Source organism: Melospiza georgiana, chromosome 1 (assembly GCF_028018845.1).
Source record: "Melospiza georgiana isolate bMelGeo1 chromosome 1, bMelGeo1.pri, whole genome shotgun sequence".
Taxonomy (NCBI): Eukaryota; Metazoa; Chordata; class Aves; order Passeriformes; family Passerellidae; genus Melospiza; species Melospiza georgiana.
Genome location: NC_080430.1, coordinates 127,721,467 through 127,738,272, shown reverse-complemented (window position 1 = coordinate 127,738,272; position 16,806 = coordinate 127,721,467). Strand labels below are relative to the sequence as shown.

Below are 16,806 nucleotides of genomic sequence, written 5' to 3'. Positions count from 1 at the left end.
CCACATATGCAAGCATAATTCAGTTATTCAGAAAATTCCCACAATTTGCTCAGCCTTAAATTACCATAAATTACTCTACATTTATTACAGGAGACACATGCAACAGAAAGAATGAGTAATTCAGAGGGAAAAATCATTAAAGGTCAATCAGCTGCAATTTCAGCGCTGAAAGTGACTGGATTAGTATTCAGTGTGTCTCATTTCTTTTCCCTCTAAACATCACTTATTTTGATAAAAAGAAATGCTTATCACATCTGCATCAATTCTGCCAACTTGAGGCATCTACTCAATACTTGGCCTCTGAGCTGTTTAAGTTTGGGTAAAATGAAATACTGAAATATCTGATATTTAATCCTCAGCAGAGGAAACTACCACAGGATTCATGACTGATGTTTTCACATAAAGCAGTTATCGTGACATTACAACACATGTGTGGCAGACTCATGAACATGTTAATAAAGAATCCAAACTTTGCTGTCAGTAAAGTTAAAAGATTCTCCTCTCTAACAGCCACCTCGCCCTCCCCAGTACCTCAAGGCAGTATGAATTCATACGGGTGTGTGCATTTACAGATGAAAATACAAATGTACACACATACAAGTCCTGCACATTCAGAATGCAACTAATACATTAAGAAATATATTATTGAAATACACTACTAGAAAGTGTATATTTATCAAAGCATAATGAAAGTCATGTTCTAAAATGATTAATTTTTTAAAATTTGCTTTCCTCTGTTTTTCTTGAGAATTCCTTGCAACTGGCATTAGATTGCAAAAATGCACTGGAATGCTTTAAGAAGGATATTTTGCATAGAGCATTAGATTGGTAAAGACTATGACAAATATTTTCCAAGTTTGCCTCTGAAACTGTTAATTATATCTATTTTAATTGATATCCAGCTACCACTTCATGGCAAAGATTTTTGTGTAAAGAAAGTTTTTCAGAAGGACCTTAAACCTTTTATAAAGAAAAAACTATTACTCCAACAAACACTTCTCCAAGAAAAAGGGACTATACCTTGAGTTTGAAATGATTGCAATAGTCTTGATGAAAAGGCTTGCTTGATACTTGGCTCTTCTAAGTTGAAGATGTCAAGTTATTTTTAGACCTTGCTGACTTTTATCCATAGCACAAAAAAACATGTATTGCATAGGGAGGAGGGGAAACAAAGCCCACCAGATTTCAAGAAATATGTTACAAATGGCACATAGGACTGACGACACAAAATTTTAATCCAAAATTTTTATTATATGGCTAATATGTGATTGACTGCAGGCTTTAAGTTCATCTAATCAGCATAATGAGAAAACATAAATTGACAGAAGGCAAGGAAATGAAGAAGTTCTAGCAACTCATTAATGAAAGAAAGCACAAAAAACAAATAAAACATAAGCTTTAACCTTATTACTCTTTGTTTCATTATGAAAAGCCACTATTTGACAAAGGACAGACAAACAGATCAAATCCTTCCTATTCTCCTTCACTTTCCTGCAAAAAAGCACCCATGTTGAGGTAGGGGGAGAGGAAGAAAGGAAGGACAGGTCTCTCTCTTGCATCTAGAAGGGTTTGTCCCGATCATTTGGATTTTGTACATAAAAAAGGATCAGAGGCACAGTGGGTACTTTAACACAAGAATACACCTGAATATTTATCAGCAATCTCCAGTAACTACCTCTGTAAATCTGTGTGTTGAAAGAAATGGAACATTAGCAAGGCTGTACAGGGGATTTCACAGAGCTAAACAAGGAGTACAATGTGCATGTCTTGGCAACAGCCCTGGCCCTGCAGTGCAGACACCTGCTAGAACTTTGCCTTAGCAGAAAACTTCTTAACACAAGTTTTATTTTAAAGAATTTCTTATTTCTATTTCTCTATTTTATTTCAGTAGCATAGGAAGACTATACATTTGAAATTAATATAAATCCTTTAAAATAATTTTAAAATTTTAAAATTTCTTCTATTTATTACAACTTGTGGAAGAATACATCAAGCATTCCAAACATGCAGTCAAGGAAAGCACTGAAAAAGAATACTGAAATCAAATAATGCAGTAACAGCCAAGTAAGCCTGTAATAGTCAAATATTTTCTCAGAAATTCTGTAAACAGATTGTGATTGGGACCTCTCAGGAAGAAAAAGCATGGTTTCAAGAAAAAAAATCCTAGAAAAATTGAAGCATGGTTGTTGGAAAACCATAATAAATAAATAAATATCCACATTTTATACTTTGTATAAGCCTATTTATGATATGCTGAACAAATGAGCCTTAGTTGTAATTGGACACAGAAAAGGAAATGCTGATAGAGAGTGTCTCTTGGTGGCTTGCAGCCAATTTAATTATTATAGAATGGCTGGAAAGGGACCTTAAAAATCATCTAGTTCCAACCCCACTGCCATGGGCAGGGACACCTCACACTAGACCAAGTTGCTCAAAGTCCCATCCAGTCTGGTGCTGAACTTTGAGGAAAAGGGCATTCACAACTTCGCTGGGCAACTTTGTCCAGTGTCTCACCACTCACACCCTAAAGAGTCTCCTCCAGTGTCTAATCTAAACCTACTCAATTTCAGTTTAAAGCCATTATCCCTTCTCCTACCATGCACTTGTCCAAAGTCCCTCTCCAACACTCTTGCAGGCCCCCCTTATGTACTAGGAGGCTGCTTTAAGGTCTCCCAGACTTCTCTTTCCCTGGCTGAAAACCACAACTCTCTCAACCTGTTGTCCTAGTCAAGATTCTCCAGCCCTCTGATGACCTTTGTGTCCCTCCTCTGGACTTGCTCCAACCCGTTAATGTCTCTGTTGTGTTGGGGTCCTCAGAGCTGGCTGCATTTCTCCAGGTGGGGGTCTCACCACAGCAGAGCAGGGCAGAGCAGAGCAGAGGGGCAGAATCACCTCTCTGGACATACAGGCCATGCTTCACATGATGCAGCCCAGGACATGTTTGGGTTTCTGGGCTACAAATGCACATTGCTGGGCCATGTCCATCCTCTGATCCACCAACCCCCCCAAGTCCTTTTCTCCAGGGCTGCTCTCAATCTATTCTCAGCCCAGCCTGCTTTTGCGCTTGGGATTGCCCTGCCTCAGGTGCTTAGCAGCTTGCTACGCAATAGCACTCCACATTCCTCAAGGTAAACAATAATTTAAATTCTAAAATATCCTTGACTTTCATAGAAGCAAAATAAGAGAGAGACTACTTGATACATTGTTCCTGGGAAACATGATTACAAACACATGAGTAACACGGAAAAGGGATGAACATTTTCCTTGTGTTCAGTTATTTCCAGATGCAAACAAGAACTCCCTTGAAACAGACACACATTTGGAATATGAGTTCTAGTCATTGCATATTGTAATACCTCTGAATAGGTAACCATTTTACTTGACTCTGTTTCCTCTGTTGCAGGAGAGAGCAGAGCATATTTCCAGACATGTAACTCACAGCAGGAAGAATTTGACAAGGAACAGCTGAAATTCTCATCTATATTGAAACTGCCTGCAGTAGACCAGAAGTGACAAAGACACGTTGACTATGATTCCTTCACTCTTTCATTCCCCCATTTCCCAAATATCACATTCTTAACTCTCAGTCCCCAAATATTAAACCTCAGTTTACTAAGTAATATTCATATACACCTAAAAGCACTTAATTTATGCTACAAAGTAATAAGCTACATATTTTTTTCTACAGGACCTCCGCAGGAATTCTACCACCTTGATTGACATTATTGGACAACAAATAAAAATTAGATGCAAAACAGTAAAAATGGTAATACATTCAGTGAGCTTTTCCAAAAAGCATTTTCAAGACAGTTTTAAAAGGGCAGATGAAACCAGGTTTACAAATCCAGTCTGTTTTAACTTACCCAGCTAAAAGTAAAGAAAAGCTTTTCAATATTGGATATACAATATAACCATGCTGTGAGGAGAATGAAAATCATGTTCCTTGAAAAGCTTCTGCATTTGGATGGTTTTTGCAAGCCACAGCTGCTTGCCTTCCTCTTGTTATTTAGTCAGTTCACTGATACAAATCTGCAGAGTTTACAAGAGAGTCAAAACAATCACAACTAAAGAAATACTTACTCTTCTCTCAATAGATTCTTACAGAGTTCTGAAATAATATTGGTAGGGAGATGCAAACTAAAAGGCTGCCTTTATTTGTGTCTCTCAGTACTTTGGTACCACAGATGACAGCACTTTCCTGTCAGTACACAACATATTAAGCATCCTTTGTTATGGATTTGCAAGCCAACTATGAAAAAACCCAACCCAGGGTAGACTGACTGTCACAACTGACTCTTTGGTTTCCATGTATTGACAATGCCAATTTAAAATAAGAAACAAAAATCTTCACATACAGCTATTCAACTCAACTAACCATACCAGTCTGTTAAACCAATGCATCCTCATTGGCCTGAGCAAATTGCAAATTCTTACATTGCATATATAACATGTTTTGACTTAGGCATCACAGACAGAACAGTTAAGTGACAATGCAGCATTTACAGTGGCATCTGAGGCAGAAGCAGCACCTCTGAGTGTCCCATCCCAGGTTACAATACCAGTGCTTTTTCTGTCAGCCTTTTTCAATTTTCTCATTGTAAATCAGTCACTTGAAATGAAGTATAAAGTCAAATGAAAATGGCACAACTGAGAGTATGACAAGACCTTAACTAAGAGCACTCGATGTATCACTGCCAGCCATGTACTGACCCTTACTTTGCTTCTGGAAGAAGCTATTAAAACGTATTCTAGAAATGTGAACAGACTTTACTGCAAGTATAAACAAGTCCCAAACCAATAATTTAAAATGTGCACATACAGTAAATTTGCTTCATTTTATTACCTGTGTAAGAAACATAATACCCCATTAATTTCTCTCACATTTCACTCAAAATTACTGAATGTCAAATATCAAAAGTTTTTTGGTCAACCGTATTTGAATTGGAGATATTTTTTCTTTATAATACATTCTACTTGGCATATCATATGCTTTTAACTCTTTATCTGACTACTTTTTTCATAGGTTAACAGTGGCATTTAAAAACAGCAGTAAATTCTCAAAACTCAGAAGTATAGCAAATAAAGTCACTTGGAAAAAGCAATGCATAAATCTATTCACCTATGCAATAGCAGCATCCGACAATTACTTTGACAAAGATGTTAATGCAGAAGACATTTTCCCATAGCTCTGAAAAAACTTACTTCCATGGCAGCAAAGTCAAAAACTCACTTTCTTACAGAAAAATTCTAATGAAGAAATTTGATTCCCCTGTAAAACATCCCCTTTGTCATTTTCAGCAAATTGCACTGACCTTGTCAGATCGTCAACCTATTCACTTCTATAACAAACTGTTAACACAAACTACAGCAGAGCACACTGAATAATTAATTTCCAGAGTTCACCTTTATTAAAAACAAGGTTTTTGTTGTGAGAACAAATAATCTCTCACTCGTAGCTTGAAAGCCTAAGATAGGATCATTGGCTTCCAGGGTTGCTACCAGCTGCTTAGCAACCTGTCCCACTTGTCTTCCTTCCTTCCTGTTGTAGAGAACCGTGGCCAGAGGAGTCGGCTGGCGATAGATGAAAACTCTTCGCAAGCACTCACAAAGAGCAGCGTAGGAGTAATCTGGAGCACAAGCCATGAACTTCTTGTCTTGCTTTGATGCTTGGACATAACCTGTATAGCCCAAAACCAAGTAGAAGGGATAAGTAATAGATTGGTTTCAACAGAACTTTAATTGGATGATAAAAACCCAAGCTTAACTTAAAAAATAATACGCAATTTGTAACAAAAAAAACCTCTGAAAACAAACAACAAGAACAACCGACCAACAAAAGCTAACATCAACAAAAAAAAACCCCAAACCACCAAACTACTCTTATTACATCAGCCAGTACTTTCTGAAGGGATGCATTAACCAGTTTAATACCAATATACAATTCCCACGTACCTCATGTTAACTGGTGTTTTGGATACATATGCACAGCAAGATACTCTTTGCACATCTGGCTCCTCTCTGCCTCACAAGGTCTTTCATTTTCTCAGCAGGACCATAAGGCCACAGACACAGTCCATATGGGCAATCTTGGCCCAATATTAGTGGTCCAAGTACAATAAATCTCTTCTCTCTCTTCATCTCCCAGTGTGTAATTACATTTAAAAATTAGGATTTCTGAGCCTATCTAATCTAGGACACCTAAAATCTGTCTTCGATTTAGAACTCACTAAAAAAAAAATTACTTTTTAACACACTGTTTCTGTTAATATTCACTCAGAAAAAAAAAAAAAACAAACCAAAACCTCCCTTTTCCACTTTCATTACAGGACTCTAGTATCAAATTGACTCAATTCAGACTGATTTCCTTTCACACTTCTAAAGAGAACTGAGATGCAATTCTGCAAAGTGATCTACCATCCTTCTGCAAGCATTTCCTTCCCTGTTAGGGAAGTTATTTGCTTCACTTCCATTGAAAAATGTAAGCCAATGATTATCACATGGGTCAACAAGACAGGAAAAATCTAAAGGTCACTTATTAAAACACCTTACCATAAGATTACACAGACCTAGACACATGATCAATTAACTGCATCTATTGCCCTGACAATGTCTGTGTGAATGTTAAGGTAGTGATTTTGCTTTTCAGTCTCTAACTCAAGTCACTTATCCAAGGAACTCTCCTTTTTACTATACAGTTCTGTGCTTACATTCTATACATGGTCTGAAAAGGCTTGTCTTCCTCCCAGGGCACAAACATGTCATTCCTATGTTCTCTTATTTCTAAAATTAAGCTACCGTTGCTGTTGACCTCATGTTAGAGATAGAAATAAGATGAGACACTTCTTTCTTTGTGCCTAATAGCAGAATTTTTGTTGCACACAGCTCATTTTTACATGGTATCAGAAGGCACTGTGTTTGCCTCCAAGTGGTTAACAATCCACTGAAACTCTGGTCAGTAAATGGCCAGTGTACATCTCCACCAAACCTCCCTCTTTCTAGACAGTTTACATATTTCCTTCACAGATTCTCATGGGATAGACTTCTTGTTTTCACAGGTACAAACTCTCTTCTTACAAAAATATATTGTTATGCAAACTGATTCTCATTTTTATGACTCTTTTCTCATGGGAACTTAACAGGCTATCTTAGCCAGAACAGCAAGGTCTAAGCCATGTCTTACAAGGCCTCTCTTCTATAAGGTTTTACCTATGTGCAACAAGCTACCATGCTGCTACCAACAGAATTATAGAAACTTTCAATTCAGATTTACTAAAGTGAAATATCAACATAAGCCATACCAGCAGCATTCGCATAGAAAAGTCTCAGATGTGTGTGACACAGAAGCTAATTTCTTACCCAAAGCATTAAAAGTTGCAATGTGCTCCCACATATTCTCTGGTTGGTCAGAGTGAGGCTGCCAGAGAAGAGCATCTACATCATGCCTCAGGCAGAAGCATGGCATTTCTTTGGGATTCACAACAACTGAGAAAAGATACTGATTACTTCCAAGATTAATCTGAAAACAAAACAAATACAAAATATTGATTCAAAGCACAAATAGCAAACTCTGTTACACATACTGCCAAAGTTAGATGATCAACAGTTTTATGTTTGTTACTTGACAAAATGTTTGAACACATCATGCTACATCCCACTGATCAACAGCTCAATACACCACAGGTGCCTTACAGATTTCAAGGAGATACAATTAAGTTTGTTGGAGTATTACTCAGAGAAACATTATGTCCACTACACAAGCAAATGAGAATGTGTTTTGTGCAGAAATGGTTTTCTAGGATAGATCCTAACCTACAACTTCTCATGTTAGGAAAAGATTCTCTCTAAGTAATCACATTGGTTTTCTTCAGGGCTAACAGGGAAGGAAACACTGTCCCTCCCAGGTAAAACCTGGCAAGCACTGAAACAAGAATTAATTAGAATACTAAACTGATGATCAACATTTTTTAATTTTCTTGCAATCAAGTAATTACTAAATTTCAAATTAGCACACTCTTCAATAAAGAGTTGTGGGTAAAAAGCTGTACCAGCCTCATTTCTGAAGGAAAAGGTCCCATAATATTAAACCCAAACAGCTTGAAAGAAGAACTAAATCAAAGTGAAAATATAGTCCTGTATGCTGAAGAATATACTGAAACACTCATATTTCCACATACTCTAACAAGGACCAAAACTGCAAGTTCCCATAGAAGAGGCTGAAATTAGTATTTCCTACCTACAGCAACTGTCCTTTGACCATAATGCTTTAAACACATTAACCTTTGAATTACTTTTATGCCACCCATTTTAAGAACTCTTTACAAGCACCCTGAAGTTCAAACTTGCTCCACTATGTCTTGCTGCCTGCTAGAAAGCAGCCTTTTGTGATACACAAAAGCACCCCTTTTGTTATGAGCTCATGTTTCTCCTGGTATGTGAAATGTCTCTGGGGCACTTCTTACCGTTCAGTGTGAGAAGCAGTAGTTTAGGCTGAGTTAGTTAGAAATTTATCCAGTCTGGTCTTGAAAATATCAAGGACAGAGGCTGCACAACTTACTAGGCAACCCAAACCATGCCACAACCACGATGTAGCTTTTGCTTTCATCCAGTTTCAAAAAACAACCCCAAAAAACTCCACAACAAAGAGTTAATCTGTAATGCTTTCATATGATTTTGTTGTTTCCAACACTAGGCAACAGCCCAGATCAAATCCTAGCTTACTGTTAGTCAGGGCTGCTTACAACTCAGATTAAGCTCGTTAATAAAGCATTCTGCCCCCAGTCTGTTATTTTCAGTGTGATTGACAAAGAAGTATTATATAGTGATCTATGCTCCAGCTTCTTAGTAAAAAAGGTCAGGTTTCTACCAGGCTGTCCAAAAATTACTGAGGAAAATGCAAACTAAGTAATCTAAAGAATTTTATGGCACTGAAAAGGACCATTTCCTTATAATTCCTTTGATATGACTTTGCTTTTTCAAATGGCTCACTTGTGAAAGTATATGTATTTTTTTTAATGAGAACAAAAGGAGCTTTGTTTTTATATTAAAATGACATTGAAGGACATATATAGATTGACATTTTCTGTTGCTACTGTGATTTGATATTATGGGAGAAATTAATGCGATTTCACGAGTCTACAAATTTTTGAATTGATAATAGAGGTCAATTTCCAAACAAAAAAAGTTTTAAAGTATTTCTATAATAATTTGCAGTACTTACTATATGAGTGATTTTCAAGCTATCACCATCAAATCTGCACAAGCTTGCGCCATCTTCAAGAAAAGCATCACATTCTTCTAACTCTTGAGCATTACAAGGTGGCTTTTCCTTATCAGGGTTTGGATTCTGAAAAAAAGAATGAACTACACTGAAAATCAAAACAATTGAAAAAAAATTAATCCTTTTTACAATTAAAAAATCAACTTAAAGAACAATTGAACATGAAGAATTATTTGCATATCCATACAAATGGAAAGATTAAGCTATTATGTAATTACTCAAAATTAATAAAACGATTTCTGCTGTGGAGGACAGCAGAAGTGGTAGGTACAATAAAATCAATTTCAGTTTGAGGAAAGTACATAAGTCATAAAACCTGGATGACAAATTCCAAATTATTCCAAATAATTCTCCAAGTAGCAAAAGCATGTAATCCTGAAAACATATGCACAATTAGTAAATGTACATCAGTGTAAGCTTGTTTCATCTTGCCATCAATAATGCAATTAAAAATGGATTAATTAATTTTATAAGCAGCTCTAAATACATGACACATTTTAGTTTTGCTATTAACTTTAATTTATTAAAATTTATTTTAAATTAATGAAAACTTATGATTAAAAAGTCATCACTTTAAGCTCAGTAGAAAGTGAAGTACACAATAAAAGAAATTTAAAGTTAAAAAAAAACAAGGTCAAAAGATATAGTACAATATCTTGCTCACAAATACTGAGGTAGAGAGAAGTCAATCTGAAGTACTACATAGAATTTGTTTTAATAACACTTTTCAGCCTTACTAAAAACAAAGTAATAATCCAAACCTAATACATCAAAAGTCACAGGGAGACACAATTCACAGGTTTCAGATGAGATGCCATTTTCTAATTAAAAAGTATCAGGCAAATATCAGCTAAAAATTACCTTTCACTTTAAGTAGCCTTCCTGTATAACAAAAATGCCAGAAAGTTCATGAGCCATGTTTACAGTTTCCTAAATTTTCCTTTTAAACATGTAATTTACACTCTGTAGGTCAAGTACAGTATCCTTAGCAAGACAGTAAAAAAGTTTTGCTAACTTATTGATAAACAAGAAACAGACATCTTTCAAAATATTTTCATTAATTGCTCTTAAACAAACTGCCACACCCTAAATGGTGGGAACAAAGTTTATTTTCAGTGTTAAATCAGGCTTCTGTTTGGTGCACAGACACCATCATACAAGTTCAATTCAGTCCCCCTTGAAGATGGTTTTACTGTTCAAAGTACATTCACAACTCCAGTGCCAGTAGTTTGTTACAGTTTCAATTAAAAATGAATAAACAGTAAAAGAACTGATGACCTGAGTCAACGCAGTGCAAATTATGTAGCAAGAAAAGACAGCATGCAAAAGCACAAGAATTTTAAGTGTTTGATTCTTGACTCTTTACCATTACTTCAGAGGTAAGATGCATCAGGCTTTCAGCTATTTCAGAGCACTGGGAGGGGTCCATAATGAATTCCCCTCTTGTGTCACCAATGATTAGCTCTGTCCACCGACATCCCTCATTTTTCTTAATCAGAGAGATTTCCAAACTAAAATGCAAAGAGAAGACAAAGAGTAGCACATGAAAACACTACATCCATTTGTCAGATTAGTCAAAAAGCTCTAAATGTACATAAGAGCATTTCTCCTCAAACTAAATTAATAAGGAAAATCACATAGCAGAAACCATTAGCATTCAAATTATAAAATAAATTATTCTAACAAAAATATTCTTAAGAAAAACAGACCAAGGATGTAATTTCTAATACACAATGTTTTTCAATGTAAGCGTAATTTATCCTGAAGCAGTCTCATTAAAATATTTAAAATATGGCAGAAAATCACTTGTACAGCAATCTATTCAAAGACTGTCAGAATTTAACTACAAAAGTTTATTTGAAACATAAGCAGGAGTTCCTAGGGCTACTTAAGTGTGCCCTACCTCTAAATAACATCTGGGACAAAAAGATTTGTATTTTATAGACCTCAGGAATAATACCTCAACTAATCATCTATACTGTCTTTCTAAAATAATATCTCAGAAGAGATAAGATTTCCATAACAAGTAAAAAACCCAACAACTACAAAGAGAACCCAGTATAATCACTAAACTATTGGGAATAACTAATTAAGTAAATGAAAATTAAGAGACAGCCTGATGCACCAACATGGTAATTCCATTTAAATACTGCATTGGACAAACACATAGATATTATGGTAAAACTGAAGTCAATTTTTAGATTTTTTGTGTATTTTTTAGATACAATTACAGGTTCTGCAGCAATGACAGCTGTAGTGCTCCTGACAGAAAACCTTTTAAGTTACTAATTACTGCACCATAGCAGCAACTATTTAGTGAACTCGGAAGCAATTACACTGGTACTAGGAAGACCATACTTATAGAGAAGACATTTGGAGCAAGTTTTTGACTTTTAATCAATAGATTTTTATCAGTGTTGCAGTACAAACATTAAGAACTGAGTGCTACTTATTACACTGAAGTATGGATTACCCTTTCTCATTAAAGTAAAAACCTGATATTCATGCAATAACACTCACTGGAATGAGTAATAAAAAAATCAAGTTATTCAGCTTATAAAAAATCAAGTTATTCAAAATTATTTTTCAGCAGGATATCTGAAAACGAACAACCTCACACATTTAATCACAGTCAAATTTTAATACACAGTAATAGTACAACCTATATAAAAATATTAGTCCCTCTAATTTTGTTTGAGAATTACTGTCGTTTACAGTTAACCTTTTGGAAACTGCAAAAAGCCAACCTTAATCACAACTCGAAGGGTAGCTTTTGTTTTAGATAAACAGCTATGAGCTGTTGAGTGGATCACCTGGTGGTGTACATGTTTCTTCTTGAGTTCATTAAAGAGTGTGAATATCTCTGACATAACCAGACCAGCGTGGGTGAGTGAATACATGGCTCATTTCAGGCAGAGTATGAAACCAGACAATGCACAAAGAAAAACCAGATATGTTATAGGGAGCTCTGAATTATTCTTTCATATTTTTATTTCAGAATTAGAAAAGCCTAAAAGTTACTTTTTAAATAAAAGCAGGAACATTTCTATTTGAGGTCTACAGCATTAGTTCACACAGATTAATTTTCCATAATTCACATAATATATTTTTTTAGGAAAATATATTAAGGAATTTATAAGACATGCTTAAAGAATTTCAGTTGTATTATTATTAAAATGCTTGTTTGTAGAAAGTAGAAGAGAAACTAACACATACAACAAGGTACATTCAGACTAATCAATCTTGAAATTTAGTGAAAAAAAAATTGTTGAACCAATTAAGTTTACTCTTCTTACAAATCTATGTTTAACATTTCATACTGGGTGGGTTTTTTTCCTGAAAAATAACTGCAAAAGAAGGGATTACTTTCACAATTAGATAAAGAAAAACAGTACTGAGACAGCAAAGGCCAGTGAACTGTTTTCAGGAGAAAGAAATTCTTGCAAGAAGGGACATGGGTATAGCATTAAATGAGACCATCCCAGAAGGGCCAGAAGTCAGATATGGCATGTGTTTTAAAATCAGTTCCTATCAATAAAAAACCTAAAATTTATATAGAATACCTTTTGTCCTCTCTAATTATCCATGTGCAGCTTTCATGGTCCACAGATGAATAGAGCTTTCCTTCCATGAAAGGAGGCTGGTCTTTTAGTGTAACACATATATTATCAGGGGAAAAATGTATTTTTATGTCATCCCTTGTGATGTCTTGAGGCAGGTGAACTGTTATGGTCACATCATCTTCTGTCTGCTGCCAGTAGTAGAGAGGGTCTACAATTGGAAACATGCAGCAAAACACAAACTAGGTTACAAGGATTACTGGATTCCACAGCATTCAGTGCTGAGACATGGAATTTTCTGAAAGTGTGTTTCTAAAAAAGTGGAAGTTAACTTTTACTCTGAACAATTTACACAAAATATATTCTGAACATTAAATAGAGAAACACCTTTTTAGTAACCAAATCTGTTTGTACCCCTCATTTGGAATGTAATTTATACTCATGTCTATATTCAAATTTAGTGATAATTATACAATGGGCATTAATTGCTACTCTAAAGCTTACTGTAGCATTATGAAATTGGAATGCAAAATGTACTTAAATACAATGAAACATTGATGATTAATAATGTGGTTGAGGAGACATCAGGTGCAGTATACTGAGACACTTGAGTGCATCCAGAGGAGGCAACAAGGCTGGTGAGGGGCTTGGAACACAAACCCTGTGAGGAACCACTGAGGGAGCTGGGGCTGTTTAGCCTGGAGAAAAGGACATCAGAGGTGACCTTATCACTCTCTACAACTCCCTGAAAGGTGGCTGTGGTCAGGTGGGGGTTGGTCTCTTTCTCCAGGCAGCACTGACAGAACCAGAGGACACAGTCTTAAGCTGTGCCAAGGGAAATATAGGTTGGATATTAGGAAAAAGTTTATTATGTAAAGAGTGATAAAGTACTGGAATGGTCTGCCCAGGGACATGGTGGGGTCGCTATCCCTGGATGCATTTAAAAAAAGTCTGGATGTGGCATTTGGTGCCATGGTCTAGTTGAGGTGTTAGGGCTGGGTTGGACTTGATGATCTTGAAGGTCTCATCCAACCTAGTGACTCTGTGACAAGCTACTGCATGTTAGAAGTACATACCATTCAGAGATGTGAACATTTTTTCTTACATATTTTGCCAGAAGCTATGCTGACTACTCAATAGAAATTATTTTATAAGACTAAGTAGTCTTAATCTGCCTCAGCTAATGGAGATGAAATAGAACTGCTTGCCCAGAGGTAGAGATCGACTTTTATTACTGTGTTTAGAAGCTGTCTGATTACTAAACTGCTAGAAGAAATGGCCTTTTAAGATAAATATTTATACAAAAGGAAGGCTATGACAGCATGAGGGGTAATGCACAGAAAATACAAATACAGATGAATATATTTACTAAAAAGCAATCCTGTACAAGTTACCTTTCTATTTTGAGAAAAACTAAAGTATGGGTTCCCCTTGAAAGCTCTCAAGTTGTCAGAATCCAACCCAAGATTCCACTGATCAAAGCCTTATACCAGCAACTGTGACTCTGGAAGGACTCTTGCACTGCTGCCCTTTGTTACAACTGCCCTGCTTGCAATGGATCAGTCACAGGCGCTTTAATTATACTTCCCCAGAAACTATTACTGAGACATGACAGCCTTCAAAATTGTGAACACTGACACAAACTGTATCTGATATTAAAAGTCCATTATGCCTGCAATTTCATGTAACTGTGCAAATAAAACTAGAGCCTACATTAGGGTTAGTAAAAGGTGCTCAGTGCACTGAAGAACTCCTTTGACTCAAGACTTATATGTACAAACTATTCTTAATAAAATTACATGTATAATATCACAGTTGTCAGTGTTTAACATTAACACATTCCAGAAATTTGATCCTTTTGTATTATTTTCCAAATAAATTTTCACACTATTGGCAAAGATTGTGCTACTATCCTTAGAGAGAATTTGTTAGAATTTGTTTACTAACCAATGCCTCATATGCAGAAACAGAAATCAAACACAAAATAATGCAACATAATTACATAAACATAGACATTACAGAACTTAGTGATACTTAGAAATAAACAACTCTATTAATAGGTTTTTACATACTTGGTTTTGTTTTGATTGCAAAGAAAAAAAAGCATGAATGCATTTTGTTGAAGATTTTCTGAACAGCTTTCCCACTGGAACAAATAGAATCTTTTACAGGAGTCTCATTCTTTAAAAAGATTTTTCAAAATAATTATTTAAATTTTAGAGAGGCAGGAATAAATAACATATCAAAAAGCTTTCTGATGAGTAACAGTTTGGGGAAGTCCATGGCCCCCTCCCATCTAAGAAGACTGGTTTCTTAATTTGAGTACTTCAAATAGATGCCTAAATTTAGGCATTAGTAATCCAACTAATATCAAAAACTTATTATACATCTGTCTGCAAAATATCTTTTTCTTTAAGATAACAAAATTCTTTAAGTGTCTCCTGTCCAAAAAATTGCACCTGATATAGGTTTATGCACAATAAAACTGCCACAAGTAAAAGCAAACAAACAAAATCAATCTATCCATAAGATAGATATTACAACTTTCATTGCTAGAGTTTCCAAACAAATGCTAAACCAATGATATGTCCTAAGTCAAAGAAGAAAGCAGCCTATCATAACCTGTCAGACTAAGTCTTACCTTTCTTTTCATTTGATACTTTTGCATCATCATTTTCTTCTAATTTGTCACTTTCACTTTGCATAAACGTGAATGGTTTGTGGGAAACAATCATTAGACCATCTCCACTTGGCTCTATTGCTGCATAATGGGGGACTGATTTTCCTTGCAAAACTCTCTTTTTAATGATTTCGTACCTATGATCACCTATAAAATAGAATTTTTAAAAAGTCATAATATATTTCCAGAAGACAAATTATTATCTAAGGAACATGTTACATTTAAAAATACTATGCAATCCTAACTGTTAAATCACAGTACCATGGTTTTCCATTTCCATTCCAGATTAATCCAGTTGTACTGGATTAATCTGAGTTTTATTCTTACAATGTCTTTGCTGATCACAGCTAGCCCAGCACATCCTCTGTACAAATAGTATTTTTATTGTAGAGAAGGTCAGAAGAAAGCTAAGCATGTCACATTTTCTGAATCTCATAAAGCAGCATGGCAGTTCCTCACTGCAAGCCTTTACAGCAAGTATTCCTAAAAGTTTGGTTAATGAAAGAAAACCAGCTGTGGAAGGATACACCTTTGTTACAGTCCTCTGAAGTACCACAGAAGATATGAAAAGACCTAACCACTGTCCCCATTCTGACTTATTTTCATCCTTCCATTCTTCTGCTCTTTGGTAACACAATAGTGGTGAGTGATCCCTTTGTCCAGTCTGCCAAACAGGGCAGAGAGTTCACATTTGTTGGTGTCAAGAGATATACCCATGTTTTAAGGCTTTGCTTTGATGAAGCACAGATTTTGGTAATTTAAGAAAGGGCTTGTTGCTTAACTACTTACTTTTACTAAAATCTGATTTGATAAACTGCATTCACAGAGAGAGTTTCAAGAAAAGGCAAGCAACAGCAATTGACTAGTGATGAAAGAGATTGTAGAGTATTGTAATTCCTCAAAACAGCTTTTGTCTTTGAGACTGGTTCATTGATCAGTCTGATTTGTGAGATGTTTCTTTAAATGAAATGAAAAATTATTTCTCTCTTCATAATTAAAGATTGCTTTGAATTTTGTTATTTGCATCTCTACTGACAGTCATCTCAAACATTTTTTTGTTCTCTGGAAATGCTGGAGAACTGGCAAAACTTATTGAAAGATTTTTAAATCCACTTTTAAGGGATTCCAAGAATATTTGTCATAAGTTATAAAACACACAAGGTAAAAAAGAATTTTTTATGAAAGTGTACAGTATTAAAAAATATAATAAAAGTCTGTGTTGGTGCTCTCATGAGTAACAGTCCTCAGTTCTATACTGACAGTGTTACTGATTAAGTTTTTCTTCTAAA

General features: G+C 35.4%; 1 protein-coding gene across 1 annotated transcript in view; it reads right to left on the bottom strand.

Annotated features, from left to right (window-relative positions):
- Positions 1–708: 708 nt before the first annotated feature.
- NUDCD1 (NudC domain containing 1) overlaps positions 709–16,806 on the bottom strand; it is a 38,953-nt gene continuing 22,855 nt past the window's right edge. Inside the window, exons 5-10 of the mRNA XM_058038442.1 lie at positions 15,479–15,664; positions 12,841–13,048; positions 10,644–10,788; positions 9,218–9,343; positions 7,357–7,516; positions 709–5,678 (exon numbers count right to left, since the gene is read on the bottom strand). Coding sequence (XP_057894425.1) covers positions 5,386–5,678; positions 7,357–7,516; positions 9,218–9,343; positions 10,644–10,788; positions 12,841–13,048; positions 15,479–15,664 — 1,118 coding nt within the window. The 3' untranslated portion in view covers positions 709–5,385. The remainder of the gene's footprint in view (positions 5,679–7,356; positions 7,517–9,217; positions 9,344–10,643; positions 10,789–12,840; positions 13,049–15,478; positions 15,665–16,806) is intronic.